The sequence below is a fragment of the Lagenorhynchus albirostris genome, chromosome X, assembly GCF_949774975.1.
Source record: "Lagenorhynchus albirostris chromosome X, mLagAlb1.1, whole genome shotgun sequence".
NCBI classification, from domain to species: domain Eukaryota; kingdom Metazoa; phylum Chordata; class Mammalia; order Artiodactyla; family Delphinidae; genus Lagenorhynchus; species Lagenorhynchus albirostris.
The window spans coordinates 103672410-103690839 of record NC_083116.1 but is presented as its reverse complement, the minus strand read 5'-3'; the positions used below and the strand labels follow the sequence as shown (position 1 = coordinate 103690839).

General features: G+C 33.9%; 1 protein-coding gene across 1 annotated transcript in view; it reads right to left on the bottom strand.

Moving 5' to 3' along the window:
• Positions 1-18430, bottom strand: part of DMD (dystrophin) — a 2123521-nt gene that overhangs the window by 1379105 nt on the left and 725986 nt on the right. Inside the window, exons 21-24 of the mRNA XM_060138437.1 lie at positions 17610-17790; positions 9272-9417; positions 3386-3598; positions 445-558 (exon numbers count right to left, since the gene is read on the bottom strand). Coding sequence (XP_059994420.1) covers positions 445-558; positions 3386-3598; positions 9272-9417; positions 17610-17790 — 654 coding nt within the window. The remainder of the gene's footprint in view (positions 1-444; positions 559-3385; positions 3599-9271; positions 9418-17609; positions 17791-18430) is intronic.

The window sequence follows — 18430 nt, the reverse complement described above, 5'->3', positions numbered from 1 at the left end:
AAGAAAAACATAGTATGACTGATAACCTGTAATAAGATATAACAAATAGCTCAAAAAATTCTTTACCTTTAAATTAAACTGCATGTTATATCAAAATAATACTGTAAAGTGAGTGTTGAGTAAAAGGCAATATTTTGTCTATTTCTCTCTTATTTAGCCCAGTTTCTCAACCTTGGCACTACTGTCATTTTGGGCTGGGTAATTCTTTGCTGTGGGGTGCTGTTCTGTGCATTGTAGGATATTTAGATGCATCCCTGGCCTCTACCCACTAGATGCCAGTAGCATCTACCCCACCCCAAGTTGCCACAAATGAAAACGCCTCCAGACATTGCTAAATGTCCCCCAGAGGGACAAAACTGCCCCTGGTTCAGAATCATCAATATAACTAAATAATATTTTCCATATAAAAGTCTTCATATGAAAAGTATCATATAAAAATCTTACCCTGCACTGCTTCAGCTGTTTTTTAAGAATTTCTGAATCCCCAAGGGCAGGCCATTCCTCTTTCAAGAAAACATCAACTTCGGCCATCCATTTCTTCAGGGTTTTTATGTGATTCTGAAATCAGAGACCCATTTTAAGGCATTATTGGGGTGCTGATTTATCTTAACACAATTCATCACGGTGATATGTTTGAACACAAGCCTAGGAACAATTCCCATGTTTGAAGGATGTCTCTATGTAGCTCTTCAGGAAAAGAATATTTTCTCTAAGACTGCATTTTTATGGCCTACTGTATGAGCACTGGTGTATGAAGTCTGCTATTGTTAAAAATAAAAAATTACTACCAAATGTGGTTTTATGATGTTGCTCTTGAGAACATTAAATCATATCCCCCTCTAGAGAAATTTTAAGTTACAAAACAACTCATGATGATACTAAGAATGTGCCCTTAAGTACATAAAACAAACTATGAACAGTAAACTCAATGTAATGGTGTCTTTATAGCCTCCCTAAACCTGAACTTCCAAAAACTGTTTTCTACAGTTGACAGTTTACATAGCCCCTCCAGTTGAGAACTTTCAGAACAAGATTTTGTCATCTTTAAAGAGAGAAAAAATTTGCTTTTCGTTTCCCATTTGCCTGACCAGGGTGAAGTAATGATCAGGTGGAAAATGTCATCTTTTATCATTTGTAAATAGCCAAGTACATCCCATTATTTTCTCACATAATGTCTGTTTGTTCTGCTGCTTTTTGGGGGCTACTTTTCAAGTGTATGATTTTTCAAACTCCTTTATTTGCCTACAATTCAACTATGCTCTCCAGATGTGCTACTTTCTCCTTTCTTAATTAAATTTCTATTGAAAATGTGTGCTTCTCAGAAATTTTCCTCTTCAATATGATAAATAATAATGACTTTAAAAGCATTTGACTGAATCTAAAAACTTCAACATTATTATCTGGCTGACATCTTTTGAGCCTAGTTTTGCTCTTTTCTTCACATCACCACTGTCCTAGTTTAGATCTTATTACTGGCTCCTTGATTATTGCATTAGCTCTTTTTGGTATCTGCTTCAGTCTTACTCCACTCTAATCCATTCTCCACAGTGGTGCCAATATTATTCTCTCCTCCTTCCTCTTCTCAAAGTGATGTTTTAAAAACACAGATATTATCTTATCTTTCCCCCCTTAAAGTAACAGTTCCACCTTATCATTATTTTTAATCCCATCACCATTAGATTATAATTCATATTCCAAAGCATGGTGAGCAACCCATTCACGATCTACCCCCAGACCACTTCTCCAATCACATATTTTATTAATCTCCAAACATATCTTTTGTCTCCCCAATATTGAACTACTTCCAGTTAATTGAACATACTGCTCCATTTTGTCAGAAACTCTTTCTTCCTCTTTTATTAGGTGCCTAAATTCTACTTATTCAAGGTGTAGTAAGATAAACCATGCTCCAAGAACATTTCATAACCCCTTTTCCCAGTTTATGTTGCTTTTCTTCTCTTTCCACTATCATAACGTTTACTGCACTGTTTAATTTACTTACTGTGGTAGGTTAAATAATGACCCTCCAAGATGTTCAGGCCCCCATCACTGGAACCTGTGAATACGGTGCCTCATATGGCAAAAAGGAATTCGCAGATGCGATTAAGTTAAGGATTTTGAGATGGGGAGATGATCCTGGGTTATCCAGATGGGCACAATATAACCACAAGGGTCCTTATTAAGACGGAGGCAGGAGTGTAAGAGAGAAATTGGAAGGTGTTATACTACTGGCTTTAAAGACAGAAGATGGAAACATGAGCCAAGGAATGTAGTTTCCAAAAGCTAAAAATGACAAGGAAACAAATTTTCTCCTAAAGCCTCCAGAAAGGACACAGCCCTGCCTATACCTTGATTTTAGCTCACTGAGACTGACATTGAACTTCTGACCCCCAGAACTGTAACATAATGTGTGCTGCTTTAAGCCATTAAATTTGCAGCAACTTATTACAGCAGCAATAGGAAAAAAATACACTCACCTTTCTCCTTCACCAGAACATGGGCTCCTTGATGGCAAGGACCAAGTAATTGTACCCTCTTTCGCCAGTGGTACTGATAAAAATGTATTTTTATGTATATGTGTGTATGCATGTATATGCATGTACACATATGTTCCTACGTAGAGACACATAAATGTGGATGTTGTGCTTTAAAGAATGATTTAAAACTGCTTGGTCTTTTGGTTTGTGAAAGGTAAGAAAAAAACAACTAAGTAGCTGGACTGGGATTTAGATCCAAAGGCGTCTTATTCCAATGCTTTTCCATCATGCCATGATGCTTTCAAGATTCTTCCCAGCATTAACATTCTTCACAATAATTTACCACATAAGAGAGATATTACCTGCATCACCAAATGTTTTAAACTTCAGACTACAGTGTAATTGTTGGTTTACTAATGCTTGGGTGATCAGGTGGCACTATCCAAACAAATTAAGTCAGTAGAAGTTGGTTTGTAGAAGGTGATGGGGTCAAATTTATACATAAAATTACAAGTGAAATATGCTGATGAAATGATATGACTATATTACATGGTAGATAACTTCTTATCTATTCATAAGCTAAATGATACCTCTATTTAGAGGACAACCAGACTAAAGAAAAGATGGGTTTTGAAAATTACTGAGCTAAAAACATGTTTAAGTCCTATTGGTATTGGTGAAAAAAAAAAACTAATTCTAAAGAAAATCTAAGAAGCAGAACTCTTAATTAAAGTTTTCTTAAAATCAATAGGCAGACTATACTCCTTTGAGACAGATTTGTGTCTTTTGACCTTATCACTGACTTTGAGGGACTATGGAGGTTAAATGTCTTTAAATTTTGTAACTCATCATTAGGAGACAAACAAGTAAAGAAAAAAATGAATATAAAAAGTAAAATCTTGAAGTACCTGAAGTTTTCGGAGTTTAGCCATTTGCTCCTCCAGCTTTTGGCAATGTTCGACCAGCTGGGCACAGAGTTTCTTCCATCGGCCCTCAATCTCTTCAAATTCTGACTGATATTTCCTGCTAATATTAGAGGGCGCTTTCCTTGACATCTCTTTCACAGTGGTGCTGAGATAGTTTAGGCCATTTTGTTGTTCTTGTAGAGAGTTTTGTAAAGCCTCAAAATTAAAAAGAAGAAAGTGCATTTATACTAACTGATGAATACTAACGAGTTTCATTGTTCAATTTCATTGACTAATTTCAGATAAATCAAATTACTTAAAATGAAAGCTACGTGATTCAAACATCTAAAAATAAATGATGTAACATCAGTTATAAAATAGTCATTTAAATTCTAATTTTAATAAGAGTAGTTTACACATTATTTAATAATATTTTATTTAAAAATCTATGCCTAGTCTTCTGAACAATGCCAAATATATACAAAGCTATATATTACTGAATCAAAGAGCTTTAGCACACCTAATTTTATTACATTTTGTCTGTATATTAATAACTGCATTTTTGATTCAATTAATGGAGTTTAACTTAATTATACTGAGCCTTTAAGTAAGATAACTTTTAACCTTCATAGATAAAAATATAACTAAATCAGATTGATAGATGTGATAACAAAGCTCTGAATAAGTTACCAGATGGAAGGTTTACTAATGCCACTTAATGAATGTTTTTTTATTTTTCAAAAGACACTGCTCTGTTCTGTAGTATCACAGTGAAATTCTAGGGAATTTTGGGGAGAATTTACAAACTTGATTTTACATTTGTACTGTATAATCTATTCCACCCCTTATAATACGATGCATATCTTTAGGTTTCACCGACTCAGTATTTATTTAAATGTTACTTTCTGGTTATAAACTAAAAAGGGTGAAGATAAAAAATTGAAAAAAATACCCATTATATACAACTATTACTTTTTTTTTTTTTTTTTTTTTGCGGTACGCGGGCCTCTCACTGTTGTGGCCTCTCCCGCTGCGGAGCACAGGCTCCGGACGCGCAGGCTCCGGACACGCAGGCTCAGTGGCCATGGCCCACGGGTCTAGCCGCTCCGCAGCATGTGAGATCTTCCCGGACCGGGGCACGAACCCGTGTCCCCTGCATCGGCAGGCAGACTCTCAACCACTGCGCCACCAGGGAAGCCCACAACTATTACTTTTTACATAAACTTCCAGTTCTTTCCATGTAAAACTAAACCCTGAAGAGCTAATCATATTTTACCACTCACATATGCATAATTATGTGTCAAACATAATTTGGTGGTTGCATACCTTATGTTTATTTTGTGATATGTTATTTTTTATTTTTATTTTACTTTATTAAACTGTTACCCTTGATTATTTACACAATATCTAGTATGCATAGAACTACATTTTTTTAAACATCTTTATTGGAGTACAATTGCTTTACAATGGTGTGTTAGTTTCTGCTTTATAACAAAGTGAATCAGTTATACATATACATATGTCTCCATATCTCTTCCCTCTTGCATCTCCCTCCCTCCCTCCCTCCCTATCCCACCCTACTAGGTGGTAACAAAGCACCAGGCTGATCTCCCTGTGCTCTGCGGCTGCTTCCCACTAGCTATTTATTTTACGTTTAGTAGTGTATATATGTCCATGCCACTCTCTCACTTTGTCCCAGCTTACCCTTCCCCCTACCCATATCCTCAAGTCCATTCTCTAGTAGGTCTGCATCTTTAGTCCTGTCTTGCCGCTAGGTTCTTCATGACTTTTTTTTTTTTTTAGATTCCATATATATGTGCTAGCATATGGTATTTGTTTTTCTCTTTCTGACTTACTTCACTCTGTATGACAGACTCTAGGTCCATCAACCTCACTACAAATAACTCAATTTTGTTTCTTTTTATGGCTGAGTAATATTCCATTGTATATATGTGCCACATCTTCTTTACCCATTTATATGTTGCTGGACACTTAGGTTGCTTCCATGTCCTGGCTATTGTAAATAGAGCTGCAATGAACACTGTGGCACATGACACTTTATGAATTATGGTTTTCTCAGGGTATATGCCCAATAATGGGATTGCTGGGTCATATGGTAGTTCTATTTTTAGTTTTTTAAGGAACCTCCATACTGTTCTCCACAGTGGCCGTATCAATTTGCATTCCCTCCAACAGTGAAAGAGGGTTCTCTTTTCTCCACGCCCTCTCCAGCATTTATTGTTTGTAGATTTTTTGATGATGGCCATTCTGACCGGTGTGAGATGATATCTCATTGTAGCTGTGATTTGCATTTCTCTAATGATTAGTGATGTTGAGCATCTTTCATGTGTTTGTTGGCAATCTGTATATCTTCTTTGGAGAAATGTCTATTTAGGTCTTCTGCCCATTTTTGGATTGGGTTGTTTGTTTTTTTTGATATTGAGCTGCATGAGCTGCTTCTAAATTTTGGAGATTAATCCTTTGCCCATTGCTTCATTTGCAAATATTTTCTCCCATTCTGAGGGTTGTGTTTTCGTCTTGTTTATGGTTTCCTTTGCTGTGCAAAAGCTTTTGAGTTTCATTAGGTCCCATTTGTTTATTTTTGTTTTTATTTCCGTTTCTCTAGGAGGTGTGTCAAAAAGGATCCTGCTGTGATTTATGTCACAGAGTATTCTGCTTCGGCTTTCCTCTAAGAGTTTGATAGTTTCTGGCCTTGTATTTAGGTCTTTAATCCATTTTGAGTTTATTTTTATGTATGGTGTTAGGGAGTGTTCTAATTTCATTCTTTTACATGTAGCTGTCCAGTTTTCCCACCACCACATATTGAAGAGGCTGTCTTTTCTCCATTGTATATTCTTGCCTCCTTTATCAAAGATAAGGTGACCGTACGTGCGTGGGTTTATCTCTGGGCTTTCTATCCTGTTCCATTGATCTATCTTTCTGTTTCTGTCCCAGTACCATACTGTCTTGGTTACTGTAGCTTTGTAGTATAGCCTGAAGTCAGGGAGCCTGATTCCTCCAGCTCCGTGTTTCTTTCTCAAGATTACTTTGGCTATTTGGGGTCTTTTGTGGTTCCATACAAATTGTGAAATTTTTTGTTCTAGTTCTCTGAAAAATGCCAGTCGTAGTTTGATAGGGATTGCATTGAATCTGTAGATTGCTTTGGGTAGTAGAGTCATTTTCACAATGTTGATTCTTCAAATGCAAGAACATGGTGTATCTCTCCATCTGTATGTATCATCTTTAATTTCTTTTATCAGTGTCTTATAATTTTCTGCATACAGGTCTTTTGCCTCCTTAGGCAGGTTTATTCCTAGATATTTTATTCTTTTTGTTGCAATGGTAAATGGGAGTGTTTTCTTAATTTCACTTTCATATTTTTCATCATTAGTGTATGGGAATGCAAGAGATTTCTGTGCATTAATTTGTATCCTGCCACTTTACCAAATTCATTGATTAGCTCTAGTACTTTTCTGGTAGCATCTTTAGGATTCTCTATGTTTAGTGTCATGTAATCTGCAAACAGTGACAGCTTTACTTCTTTTTCGATTTGGATTCCTTTTATTTCTTTTTCTTCTCTGATTGCTGTGGCTAAAACTTCCAAAACTATGTTGAATAATAGTGGTGAGAGTGGGCAACCTTGTGTTGTTCCTCATCTTACAGGAAATGGTTTCACTTTTTCACCACTGGGGACGATGTTGGCTATGGGTTTGTCATATATGGTCTTTATTATGTTGAGGAAAGTTCCCTCTATGTAGAACTACATTTTGAGCTAAGCAATTTATTGTGAGCCTTCTCCCATGTCATTAAGTATTTTTCAAAAACAGATTTTAATTGCTTCTGCAGTTCATTTAACCATTTCCCATTATTAGCTGTATAAATTAATTTTAAGTTTTCCACTCTTTTAAATTATGTTTATGATCTATTTATGTATATCTCTATGTATCTATATCTGAAAAGTTTTCCTCAGCAAAACTTACATTCAATTTACATTCCCTCCAATAAGTGAGATGTAGTTCATTGCTGCCAGATCTGCACTTACTATATCTTTTGGGTTTCTTTTTTTTTGCAATTTAGTATGTAAAAAATAGTATCTCATTTTGTAAATTTGTACTACATCCTTACAATTTCTTTTGTTAATTAAAGTATAGTTGAGTTAATATATTAGTTTCAGGTGTACAACATAGTAAGTCAGTGTTTTAATAGATGATACTCCATTTAAAGTTACTATAAAACATTGGCTATATTCCTTGTGCTGTACAAGATATCCTTGTATCTTACTTATTTTACACATAGTAGTTTGTACCTCTTAATCCCATACCCCCATTTTGCCCCTCCCCCACCCCTCTGCCCACTGGCAACCACTAGTTTGTTCTCTGTATGAGTCTGTTTCTGTTTTGTTATATTCATTTGTTTTATTTTTTTAGATTTCTTTTTGCACTTTAGTACGTAAAAAAAATCTCATTTTGTAAATTTGTACTACATCCTTTACAATTTGAGGTACAATTTTTCATAGGATTAATGGTCATTTATGTCTCTTTCTGGTGACTACCTTATTAATGACTTACTCAGACAAGTGTTTTCCTTATCTCATTTTTCTTTAAAATTGGCTCTGGTATTTTTACAATGTTTGTGATCACTTCCATTGATTTTTGTGCTTCCCCATATGTTTTTAAAGTTTTATTAAAAATTTCTCCAAAATTTATGATTAAAATGTTTTTGACTTTTTAATCTATGTGGTAGCTTGTTTTGGTGTAACATTTGACACAAGGTTCTAACTTCATTTTTTTCAGTTAGTTAATAATTCATCTTCTCAATAATATTTATAAATAATTTTCCCTCCATCACTGTTTTATCAATGGAAATACACTGTTCCATTCATCTGCATACAGTTTCTTTTATACTTAACCCACTCTCCTAATTGCTATACCTTTGTACTCTTATGTCCTTACATTTATAGTTTTATTAAGTCACATATTCTTCAAAGTAAATTTTGGAACTATTTCAGGTATTACAAACAACAACATAAAGGGGCAAAAAGATTAAACAGTTATAGGTTGTTTGGTATTATAGTAGAGGAAATAGTTTAAATAGTACAACATATACTGGGAAATGTTTAAATAAAGATTTCTTTGAAGAACTTCTTCTAAAATTACTTTTTTAGGAAATAATATTTAATTCCCAAAAAAGAACTCTTGATATAACAAAGTTAAATTTTTAACTTTTTTTCTTAATTTAATTCTCAAAATGTGGACATATTATCTCAGCTCTTAATACAATGAATGAATACACTTTAATGTCTTACAAAATAAAATGTGATTAGATATACAACACAGGCTTTTCAGAACTAGCAGGGAAAGTATTCTAAAATCTCATACAAATTATTTCTTTAATTTCCCATATTAGTATTTTATTTCCTGATATAAGACTATTAAAATACAGTGAATAGAACTCAAAACTTAATTACAATATTACATCAAAAGGGGTTTAAATTAAAACTAATTTTATAACTACATTAATTTTACCACTTTCTTTTTGGAAATGTGAGATGAGCTCTAAATCAGCAAGCAAAGGGGAGGAATAATACCAGAACTTCTATAATAATCAAAATCCATGTTTCTGAAAATACACACGAAGCAGGAAAGAATATACTTCTTAAGTAGACCGTATCATTGTTTTCAAAGATGGAATTTTTATCTTATGGAGAGAAGGCACAAATGCATAAAATATTACACTTTTAAATTCTTAATCTTCATTTTTTCAGCTGGTAAACTATTACACTTGTCACGATTATTTTAATTCTAGTATTATATTAAGGTTATACCAATGTGATTGCTTGATAGATGAGATCTGTACTGTATTGTTTAAGACATTTAAATAGTCACAGACCTGTAACTCCCCGAGTCTCTGCTCCATGATCTCATATTCAGTGACAGTAACCTGAGGTACAGAGAGTTTGGTTTCTGACTGCTGGATCCACATGAGGATGGTACTCATGGTCTCCTGATAGCGCATGGGTGGCAAAGTGTCCAAAACTTTATCGAAAGGGAAAAAAAGAGAATCATTTAACCATTTAAAACTTTGTCATTTGTTTTCCTAAGCTGCCAGCAAACTCAATCATACTAATAATTACAAATATTAACAAAGTGTGAAAACGTGAATATACAGATTAGAATATGATTATGTTGTTGAAGATAAATTCCTATTACATGCCTGATATTTTGACAGAAACTATGCATATATTACATCGAATCCTCCTATCAGCCTTGCAAGATTTGCATTGTTTAATTCATGTTTTTTAAGGTGAGGAAATGGAGCAACAGAGAGGCTGAGTAACTTGCCCAAGGTAACACAGATGGTAGTTGGAGAAACCAAGTAGAGTTCATGTATATTTGACTTTGAAGACTACTCTCTTTCTGTATTATCATTTGCCTTTGGGGAAAATAGTATCATTATCTACAGCAGGTGATATTTTATATTACATCAGTTCATGCTGTATTTTACTAAAAGAAACACAATTTGTGTGCGTTTAGTGTCAGAAACTCTAATAATGATCACGTACATTATCATTCTTAATTCTTACAATAAACCTGTAAGATAGACATTTTTATTCCATTTACATTTGAGGAAACAGAGGCTATAAAAGAAGGCCAACTAATCTGTTCATAGTCAAACATCTAGTAAGTGTCACAGCCAGGATTTTAAACCAAGATCATCTTGTTTCAAAGTCAAAGCCACCAACAGACAATGTACTTTCTCTAACATATATATATATATATATATACACACACACACACACACACACACCCCACACACACATATATGTATATGTACATACATATATTCATTCCAACTATATATAAAATTAGGGAATGAAATTTATATATATATGGGAAAGTACAATGTGTGTGTATATATAGCTATATACAAGTTTTTAATCTAAAATGTATATATACTATTTATTACTATATATTATTTTCTATTTTATACACGCCCACACAGATTATGTGACTTAAGTAGCTATACTGACCATGTTCAAGGTTGAGAATTTTGGCAGAAAACTGGAAACCATAAAAATGATCTTAAGTGTTTTAAGAAGAATAAAAAAGAAATTGTAGAACTGAAACATGCAATAAGTGAAAAAGTGATAACACAATGAATAGGTTTAAATGCAGATTAGACAAAGCTAAACAGAGAATTAGTAAACCTGAAGGTAGGCGAGAAACATATACGTGTGTGTGTGTGTGTATGTATGTGTATTTATATATATGTATACATGCATATACATATATATCTGGAATGAAGCATGAAGAGACAAACAGACGGAAAATAAAGATGAGAGAATAAGAGACATAGAAAAAAAGAGTAAAATGAACATAAATGTATCCCAGAATCACAGAGAGACATGGGACAGAAGCCACATTTGAAGAGATAATGGCTGAGAATTTCCCTAAACAGATAAAATCACACTGCAAAATACTAGCTCAAATCACTATATCCAATTGCATTATTTAAACCACATTATTTTTATCAGATAGCCTATGAGTTTCACTTCTATATACCAATTCCTTCTGAACTAAATGAGAAGAATATAGGAAAGTACTTTGCACGTTTGTTAAGTGGGGTTTTCAAATGGAAAATATATTTCTAGAAAGTGTGTTAGAAAGGGATACTGAGAATTTTACTCAATGTGCTTATATTTATTTGGCAGTTCATGCCCAAATATATTTTAAGAGGCCTTCTTTAACCTGAGCACTTCTGATTTCATACTGGAGGATCTCAAAAGATCTCTGTGGTACTTTAAACCTCACTGCTTTCTTTCATATAAATAATGTGTTTCTCTGCTAACTACATACATTTGAATGCTAGGTAATTATTAATAAAAACAAAGAGGGATCTCATGAATAGTACTGAAGTAAAGCAGTATTTCGTTATGATGAAGCAAAGAGATGGAAGGAGACAGGTCTATGGGTAGAGACAAGGAGGTATGTTTATAAAATGTACCAAGTTTAGTTTAACTGAACTTGAACATATACATTCTGGAAAACAGTGCTTGTTTTCCTTGTGGCAGTGGCTGGGACACAATAAACATTTATTAGAAGCTTGTCAGAGGTGATATGAATCAGTCCAATTTTATCCAGATGATGAATATATGTCAGGAGAGAAAGGTAAGTATAGAAAGAGTTGATGAAGATATTAGGGTTACTTTTTATTAGAAAAAGATCAACAGGTTTTTCATTAACATCTATCAGAATTGCTTCTCCATTCTGTTTGTACAGAAGGAGGCTGTGTAGCATGACAATTAGCAAGTCTGATTATGCAGTTCAGTAAACCTGTCTTTTGGAATTGGCTCTCCACTCACTAGCTTTGGCAAATTACTTAACATTTTAGCATCTTAGACCTCATTTATAAAAATGGGGATGTAGATACTTTGGGGAGAATTAATTGAAGTCATTTATTATTCCTTCATTCAGCCAATAATTATTCAGTGCTCTGAGCACCAGGGAAGCAAGAAGTAAAAATTAAAATAGCAAAGCCTTGGCTTTCATTATGCTTAAAATCTAATTGGTGAGTCAGAAAATTAACAAACAAATCAAGAAACTATAATGACTAATAGAAATAAATGGCAGTGAAGAAAAATAAAGTTATGGCGGTGGGGGGGGGAGATCCTTCCAGATAACGCAATAAAAAAAATTTAAGATTGAGAATTAGATATAAAAATGTTGGAGCAACGAGGATTTACACAAGGGATGGTGGGCAATCAATAGATTAGCAATGGAAGATACTACCATCTCCAAGCTTAGAGGGACAAAGGGAAGAGGTGTGAGATGGTGTTACAAGAAACCAATAATTGGAACCACCCAGCAGGAGCTGAATTCACAGGGGGATTCCCTTTGGGGATGCAGGGTCCCTGAGGTATGCTGTTTCCAGAGAGGGCTAGAAAGTTGGAGGATTCATTCTCAGCCACTGATGGAGAGGCACCCTGTAACACTGAGAGGGGAAGAGAATATTCTATCTTCTCTCCTCTTCTCACCTTCAGTATCCTCCAAGTGCCTCCCACTGGCTGAACCAAGCAGGTAGACAGTTTAAAAAAAGGATCCTAGGAAGTGTAGTTTTCATAGGAAGAGCAGGGAATGGCACTGAGAAGAGACAAACAGAAGATCTGCCTGGAGATGATGGTGCGAGTGCGTACAGAGGGGAGGGAACGGAATTTGAGAGGGGCAACAAAGTACATCAGTGGTTTTACCAATATTCCATTTCTTAAGTTTAGTAGCTCAGTATGCAGATTTCTATTTTTTTCATTATTTAAAAAAATGTCTATATGTTACAGAAACTCTTTGAATACAATAAAATTATTAAATAAAATAAAAAGGATAGAAAGGGACCAGACAGTGAATAAAAAAGCCCTCTCCTTGGAAGTATCACTTGACAAGAGACTTAAAAGCACTGAAGGAGGGAGCCATATGAATACAGAGAAGAAAGGTTTTCCAGGTGGGTAATAACAAGTTTAACAGTCCAAAGACATGAGTATTTCTAGTAAGGTAGGAGCACAGCAAGGAGGCAAGTGTAGCAAGAACAAAGTGAGCAAGGTGAAGTGTGGTGCGACATTAGGGCAGGGGAAACTACGACCATGAAGGCCTTTGTAGATCTTAATAAGATGCTACATTTTATTCTAAATTTGTCTCTATATTTGCTGATTACTGCATCCATTGTTGGGTACATATTTGCTATTATTATTAGCTAGAAGGGAGATGCAATACAACAGGAAAGTGAAGGAGACGTACTCAAGACTAAGTAGAAATTTTAAGAGTTTAATACAAAGTTTTATCTATGTTAATAAAAGGAGAACACTTCCTTGCTAGGGAGAGAACAAAAGCTGAATAGAGGCACTCATGTTCTTTCATTTGTGGGGAGAGGTAGGTTCCTTTGAACTAATTTTACTTTCTAGAGAACCAGATGCATAGCCAAACCTAAGACATTGCTCTGAAATGATTTACAACCACACACACATACACACACACATGTCCACACATGAAGACATACAATGCATGCATATGAATATCCTAACACACACAGAGTGAATTTAAAAAGTTAGTGTCCACTTCATCCTGCAAAGAGAATCATGATCAGACCAAACTTTAAATAATATAATAGATAAAGATCAAGGGAAATGGTAACAAAAAGGATGAAAGTGTTTTATTTGTTTAACTTCAGGTTTACTTAAATACTGTTGTTTCAGTACTGGTTAATACTTAATGGTCATTTAAAAATACATATACAAGGCATAGTTTATTATATTGCACAGCATATTTAACCATGTATTTGGAAGAGTGTTTAGACTGTGCTGAGGATAATCTTGGCATTTGTAGCATCCTGGGGAAAGATTGTATTTGTAGTTGTAATTGTACCTACATTAAATGAGAGGAAACAAAGATTTTCTGACTTGTCAGCTTATCACCAAAGTGATAAGGTAGCATGAGCACTGTACAAGTATAAAACAGTTACTTAACTCATAAGTATATGTTATAATATTATAGATGGTCCAAAACTCAGTCAGCATCCACCTATGGAATAGATCAAAGGAGGGAGGGAGGAAAGGAGATAGACAGATAGACAGACTGACAGAAATAAAATGCCATACATTCAAAGAATCCATTGTTTTTCAGCACAGGCCAGCATAAAACAAAAATCTCTCAAATCCAGAAAGAAGATGACCACTGAAACATTCTATATTATTAAATAATAAATTTGATTGATCTTTCTTCTATTAACCAATACAATTCTAGCTAGATCTTAAGAAATAATCACAACTTGATACATTATTTTTCTTTGTGTTAGACAAAATGTCAACAAAGTATGCATTAATTTGCATTATTCAATGAATAACTTACATTATGTAAAGTCTCATGTTCTCTTCAAAACCCTGATAAAGTATTGAAGAATCCAGACCACCATTGCATGTGGGCACTATTTACCATATTGTATAGATGGAACATCTTATTCTGTATTCTGATTCGGGATGTTTGGGCACATTTTTTTCCTTGAAATCTGGATCCTAAGTAAACTCTCTGGGTGTTTCACAGGTGGATTGCTTTGGGGAGGAGCTAGAACTGAAACAGGACCTAGCAAGTCCATAGTTTCTGAACTAGCTATCTCACTACCCATGTGTGGGTTCATCAATCAGGAAATACATCTGAAGAGCTGTGGGAATAGTTACCCAATGGGCTCTAATCTCACCCTCAAGTCCACTTCATTTCTAAGGGAGGCCCTGACTGTCTTCTCCCTTCTTTAGCTTCCTTCTGGTCTCTCAGTTTAATGAGAAGGGAAATATTTCAGTTTCTGAACTGTTGATATTTTTCTGTATAACTGCTTCGGATCAGTATTCGGACGCAAGACGTAAAGTTCTCTCGTTGAGAGCTAAACCAAACTTCCACTCTATTCTGAGAAGACAGAACAACTTGTGAAAAGATCAAATGCCTTTGTTAGTATCTCACAGGTAAGTTATTTAGCTCAAGCAAAAACCCACACAAGGGAAGATCCTTCCTCGTCTCTCCACGTGTACTTTTGCTTCCTTTCAATCTATCCTCACTGCTCAGTTTCTGAAAATGCAAAACTGATTTATGATGTTATATCACAGCATAAAACCCATCAGTATTGTTTCATTTTTCTCATGTTAGTGTCTAGAACCCTCACCGTGGCTCATAAAAGGCCCTTCTAGACTGTTTGCCTCTCTAGGCTCACCTTGCATCACTCTCTCCTCTCTGTGCTCCAAGGACACAGGACTTCTCAGATTCTTAGCTAGCCAGCACCTACTACCCTTAATCTCACTAATTCCTGTTCATCTTTCAGCTTCTGTGTCCTCTCTGAGGACTAAGAAAGATAATTTATAAGACTGTTGTTTGTAGACTAAAAATTACTATGAATATAGAATACATTTAACTTTTAATATTATTTTCTCATATCATCTTTGCCAAATACCAACCACCAATTCCTCACACCAGTTTTCACCATTTAAAGTACACTTAAGATGTCAAGATTTTGTTTCATTGTGAGAACACTAGTAAAGAAGAAAAGGAAAGAGGGAATGAAAGTCAAGATGGATTCCCAAGATGGTAGCTCTTACTTGCTGAAAACTTAATATGTTCAAAGCACCATGTAGTAATACAAGAAATGAGATTTACTCCCCGGTGTAAGTTTGGGGGAAAACATACATATGGAAAATTCCTTGAAAATAATTATTAATTAACAAACTGAACTGCAATATGACTTGATGTGGTGAACTTTTATTCACCATTTTTATATATGTACATAATACATATATATAAATACATATTACATAAAATTATATATAATTTATACATATAATACACAATATATGCAATGTATAAATTATATATACACAATTTATATATAATATTTAATACACATAATGCATATAAATTATATATACAAATATAAATTGAATAATTTATAATTCATATATATAATCCATATTTAATTAATGATTATTAATGAATCAAAATAAGTTTTCCAAAAGAGTGAATCAAAGTGTTAGAGATATTTGGTTAATATAGTGGAAAGGAGTACATTTATTTAGACATAAATGAAATGAAAATATTTGGCACTTTTATAAACAATCATCATATATATGCAAGATAAAGAGAAGACATGCTAATATAGATGGGTATACTGATAGCTATATGAACAGAGGTTATATATTAATATATATTTATATTATGGTGTCATAATCAAATCTGTTATCATCACATATCAACATTCTGAACACCTTTAAAAGAAACAGAAAAAAATGTTAAACTTTAATATAATGAATAAGTCTATGTAAATTAAAAAATTTTCAGTGAATAAGCTCCTCTGACAACCAGTTACAGTATAACCATTAACATGTACTTGACATTAAGGGAGGTTTATGGATTTTATGATAAGAAAAATGCATTATTCTTAAATAGGTCAACGTTTGAAAATTTAGGACATTTTCAATCTTCTCCCCAATTGATTTTACAGAGGCCCAGCAACAAGTACACTGAAATCCACAAGAGGGAGCTGACGTTACTGTAAAGTTGTATTACCTGATTCCCTATCAGGAAAATAAACCCCTCAGTAAAAATGACTTTGAAGTAAAAGAAAGGGAAAAAAATGCATTTATCTTTCATTACATGACCTCACCAGGAAATAAAAAGGAAAAAAAATAGGAAAGTGAGGAAAGCCCGTGTATTACCCTATGCTGATTCTAGCAATGTTATTATGTGGTAAATTTTTTGCACATTTGCAAAGGAAAGCAGTTAAAAATGTGTGTTCCAACAAATTAAAGTTTCAGTAGAAAACAAATATATGTTCTTGTGATTCTCATGACAACTTTGAGGATGACTTTTAAAAAAAATATTTTTATCTTAATGCCTTAAAAATCTAGTTTTACTCTATAATCCTTTGTGTGTACATATATATACATATGTATATATGTGTATGGTGAACCAAAGACCCATTCACTAATGCTTAAAAATGTTCATAAACCTGCTTGTCAAAGGAATTTTTGTCTGATGAGTAGGGATATTTGGACTGTGTATTAATATCATAAGAGCAAACTGGTGAGAGACAAAATTGACATCCTGAAAAATTTGCTCGTCATATGGTAGGCATTTGCATAATTGCTCCACTCATATGTTGTATTTTACCAGTAAATGAGAAAAAGAAGATATTGTATATTTATAGTGATCCAAGAGTAAAATGTAGCCCAAAGAATAATTTGTCCTTGGCTGAGTTTCAGTTGCCACATGTATGCTACAGCTATAATAATCTTCATATAAATTGATAGAAGTATTAGCAAGATGCCTAGCTAGATATCCTTGCACATGAAGCAAACTGGATTTGATGAAAACCTACTAACAGGGCTTCCACTGCTCTTTTATTTCCTTCAATGTTCCAAACATTTGACTGTAAAATTTTCAACCCGCCAAGGAGAAGTTACGCCTATACACAACATATACTTTATTTGTTCTTCATAGTCATGACATTATTATGGAGGGAGCAAGAAATGGAAATCTAACAGATCTGTTTTCCAAAAACAACATTCCATTAGTTGTTACTACAGGTTGTAGAGAGTATGGTTTCTTTGATGGAAATCATTCTTTCATGTTAGTACTTTCTCTTTTCACGATAAATAACTATTTTGGAAAACATCAAGTTAGTCATTTTAAGTATTTTTACTTACTTGTCTGTAGCTCTTTCTCTCTGGCCTGCATATCAGCAAAGACTTGGTTAAAATGATTTGTAAAGGCCACAAAGTCTGCATCCAGGAACATTGGCCCTTGTCCTTTCTCTTTCAGGGCTATGCTTTGAATTTTTAATCGCTCAATTTGAGGCTGAAGAACTGACAGCCGGTTGACTTCATCCTGTACCATAATTTAGAGTATTAAAATAAATAACGTTTTTACTTTGCATACATTACATTTTTGCAAAGAAAAGTATTAAAAGGCAGTGATGCAAACTTAGCTTAATGCCCTTATCAAAATATTGGTAAGAAACATCCATGATGGTTGAAGCAAGCCTCCAGCACAGGTGATCAATTTAAGAATACCTTGACTCTTCATTCAATAGATATCATCATATACAATGATTTTTAAATTTCAAAATGACATCATTTAGAACATTAATGGGCATAAATATATACAGCTGAAAAGTACTATGAATGACCTTATATCTTCTTCATAAATCAAACATGGATGTTTCTCTACCCCGCTCATGTCAAAATTGTGCACCTTTACTTCAAATTCTAAGCTCATTCAATGAACAATTTTCTTTAAATTCACTTGTGTAGAATATAAATTGTATATATAGCTACATATGTCTGCATATATACATACTACATTAAATTACAAATGTTTATATATTAATTTTATATAGATTACATATATATGTAATCTATGTAATATTTATCTATATACACTCACATATTTGTGTCTATAATTATCTAAGTTTTGTACAGTCTTATCACTTCTCCTGACTGAATAGGCAATTACCATCATTTTAATT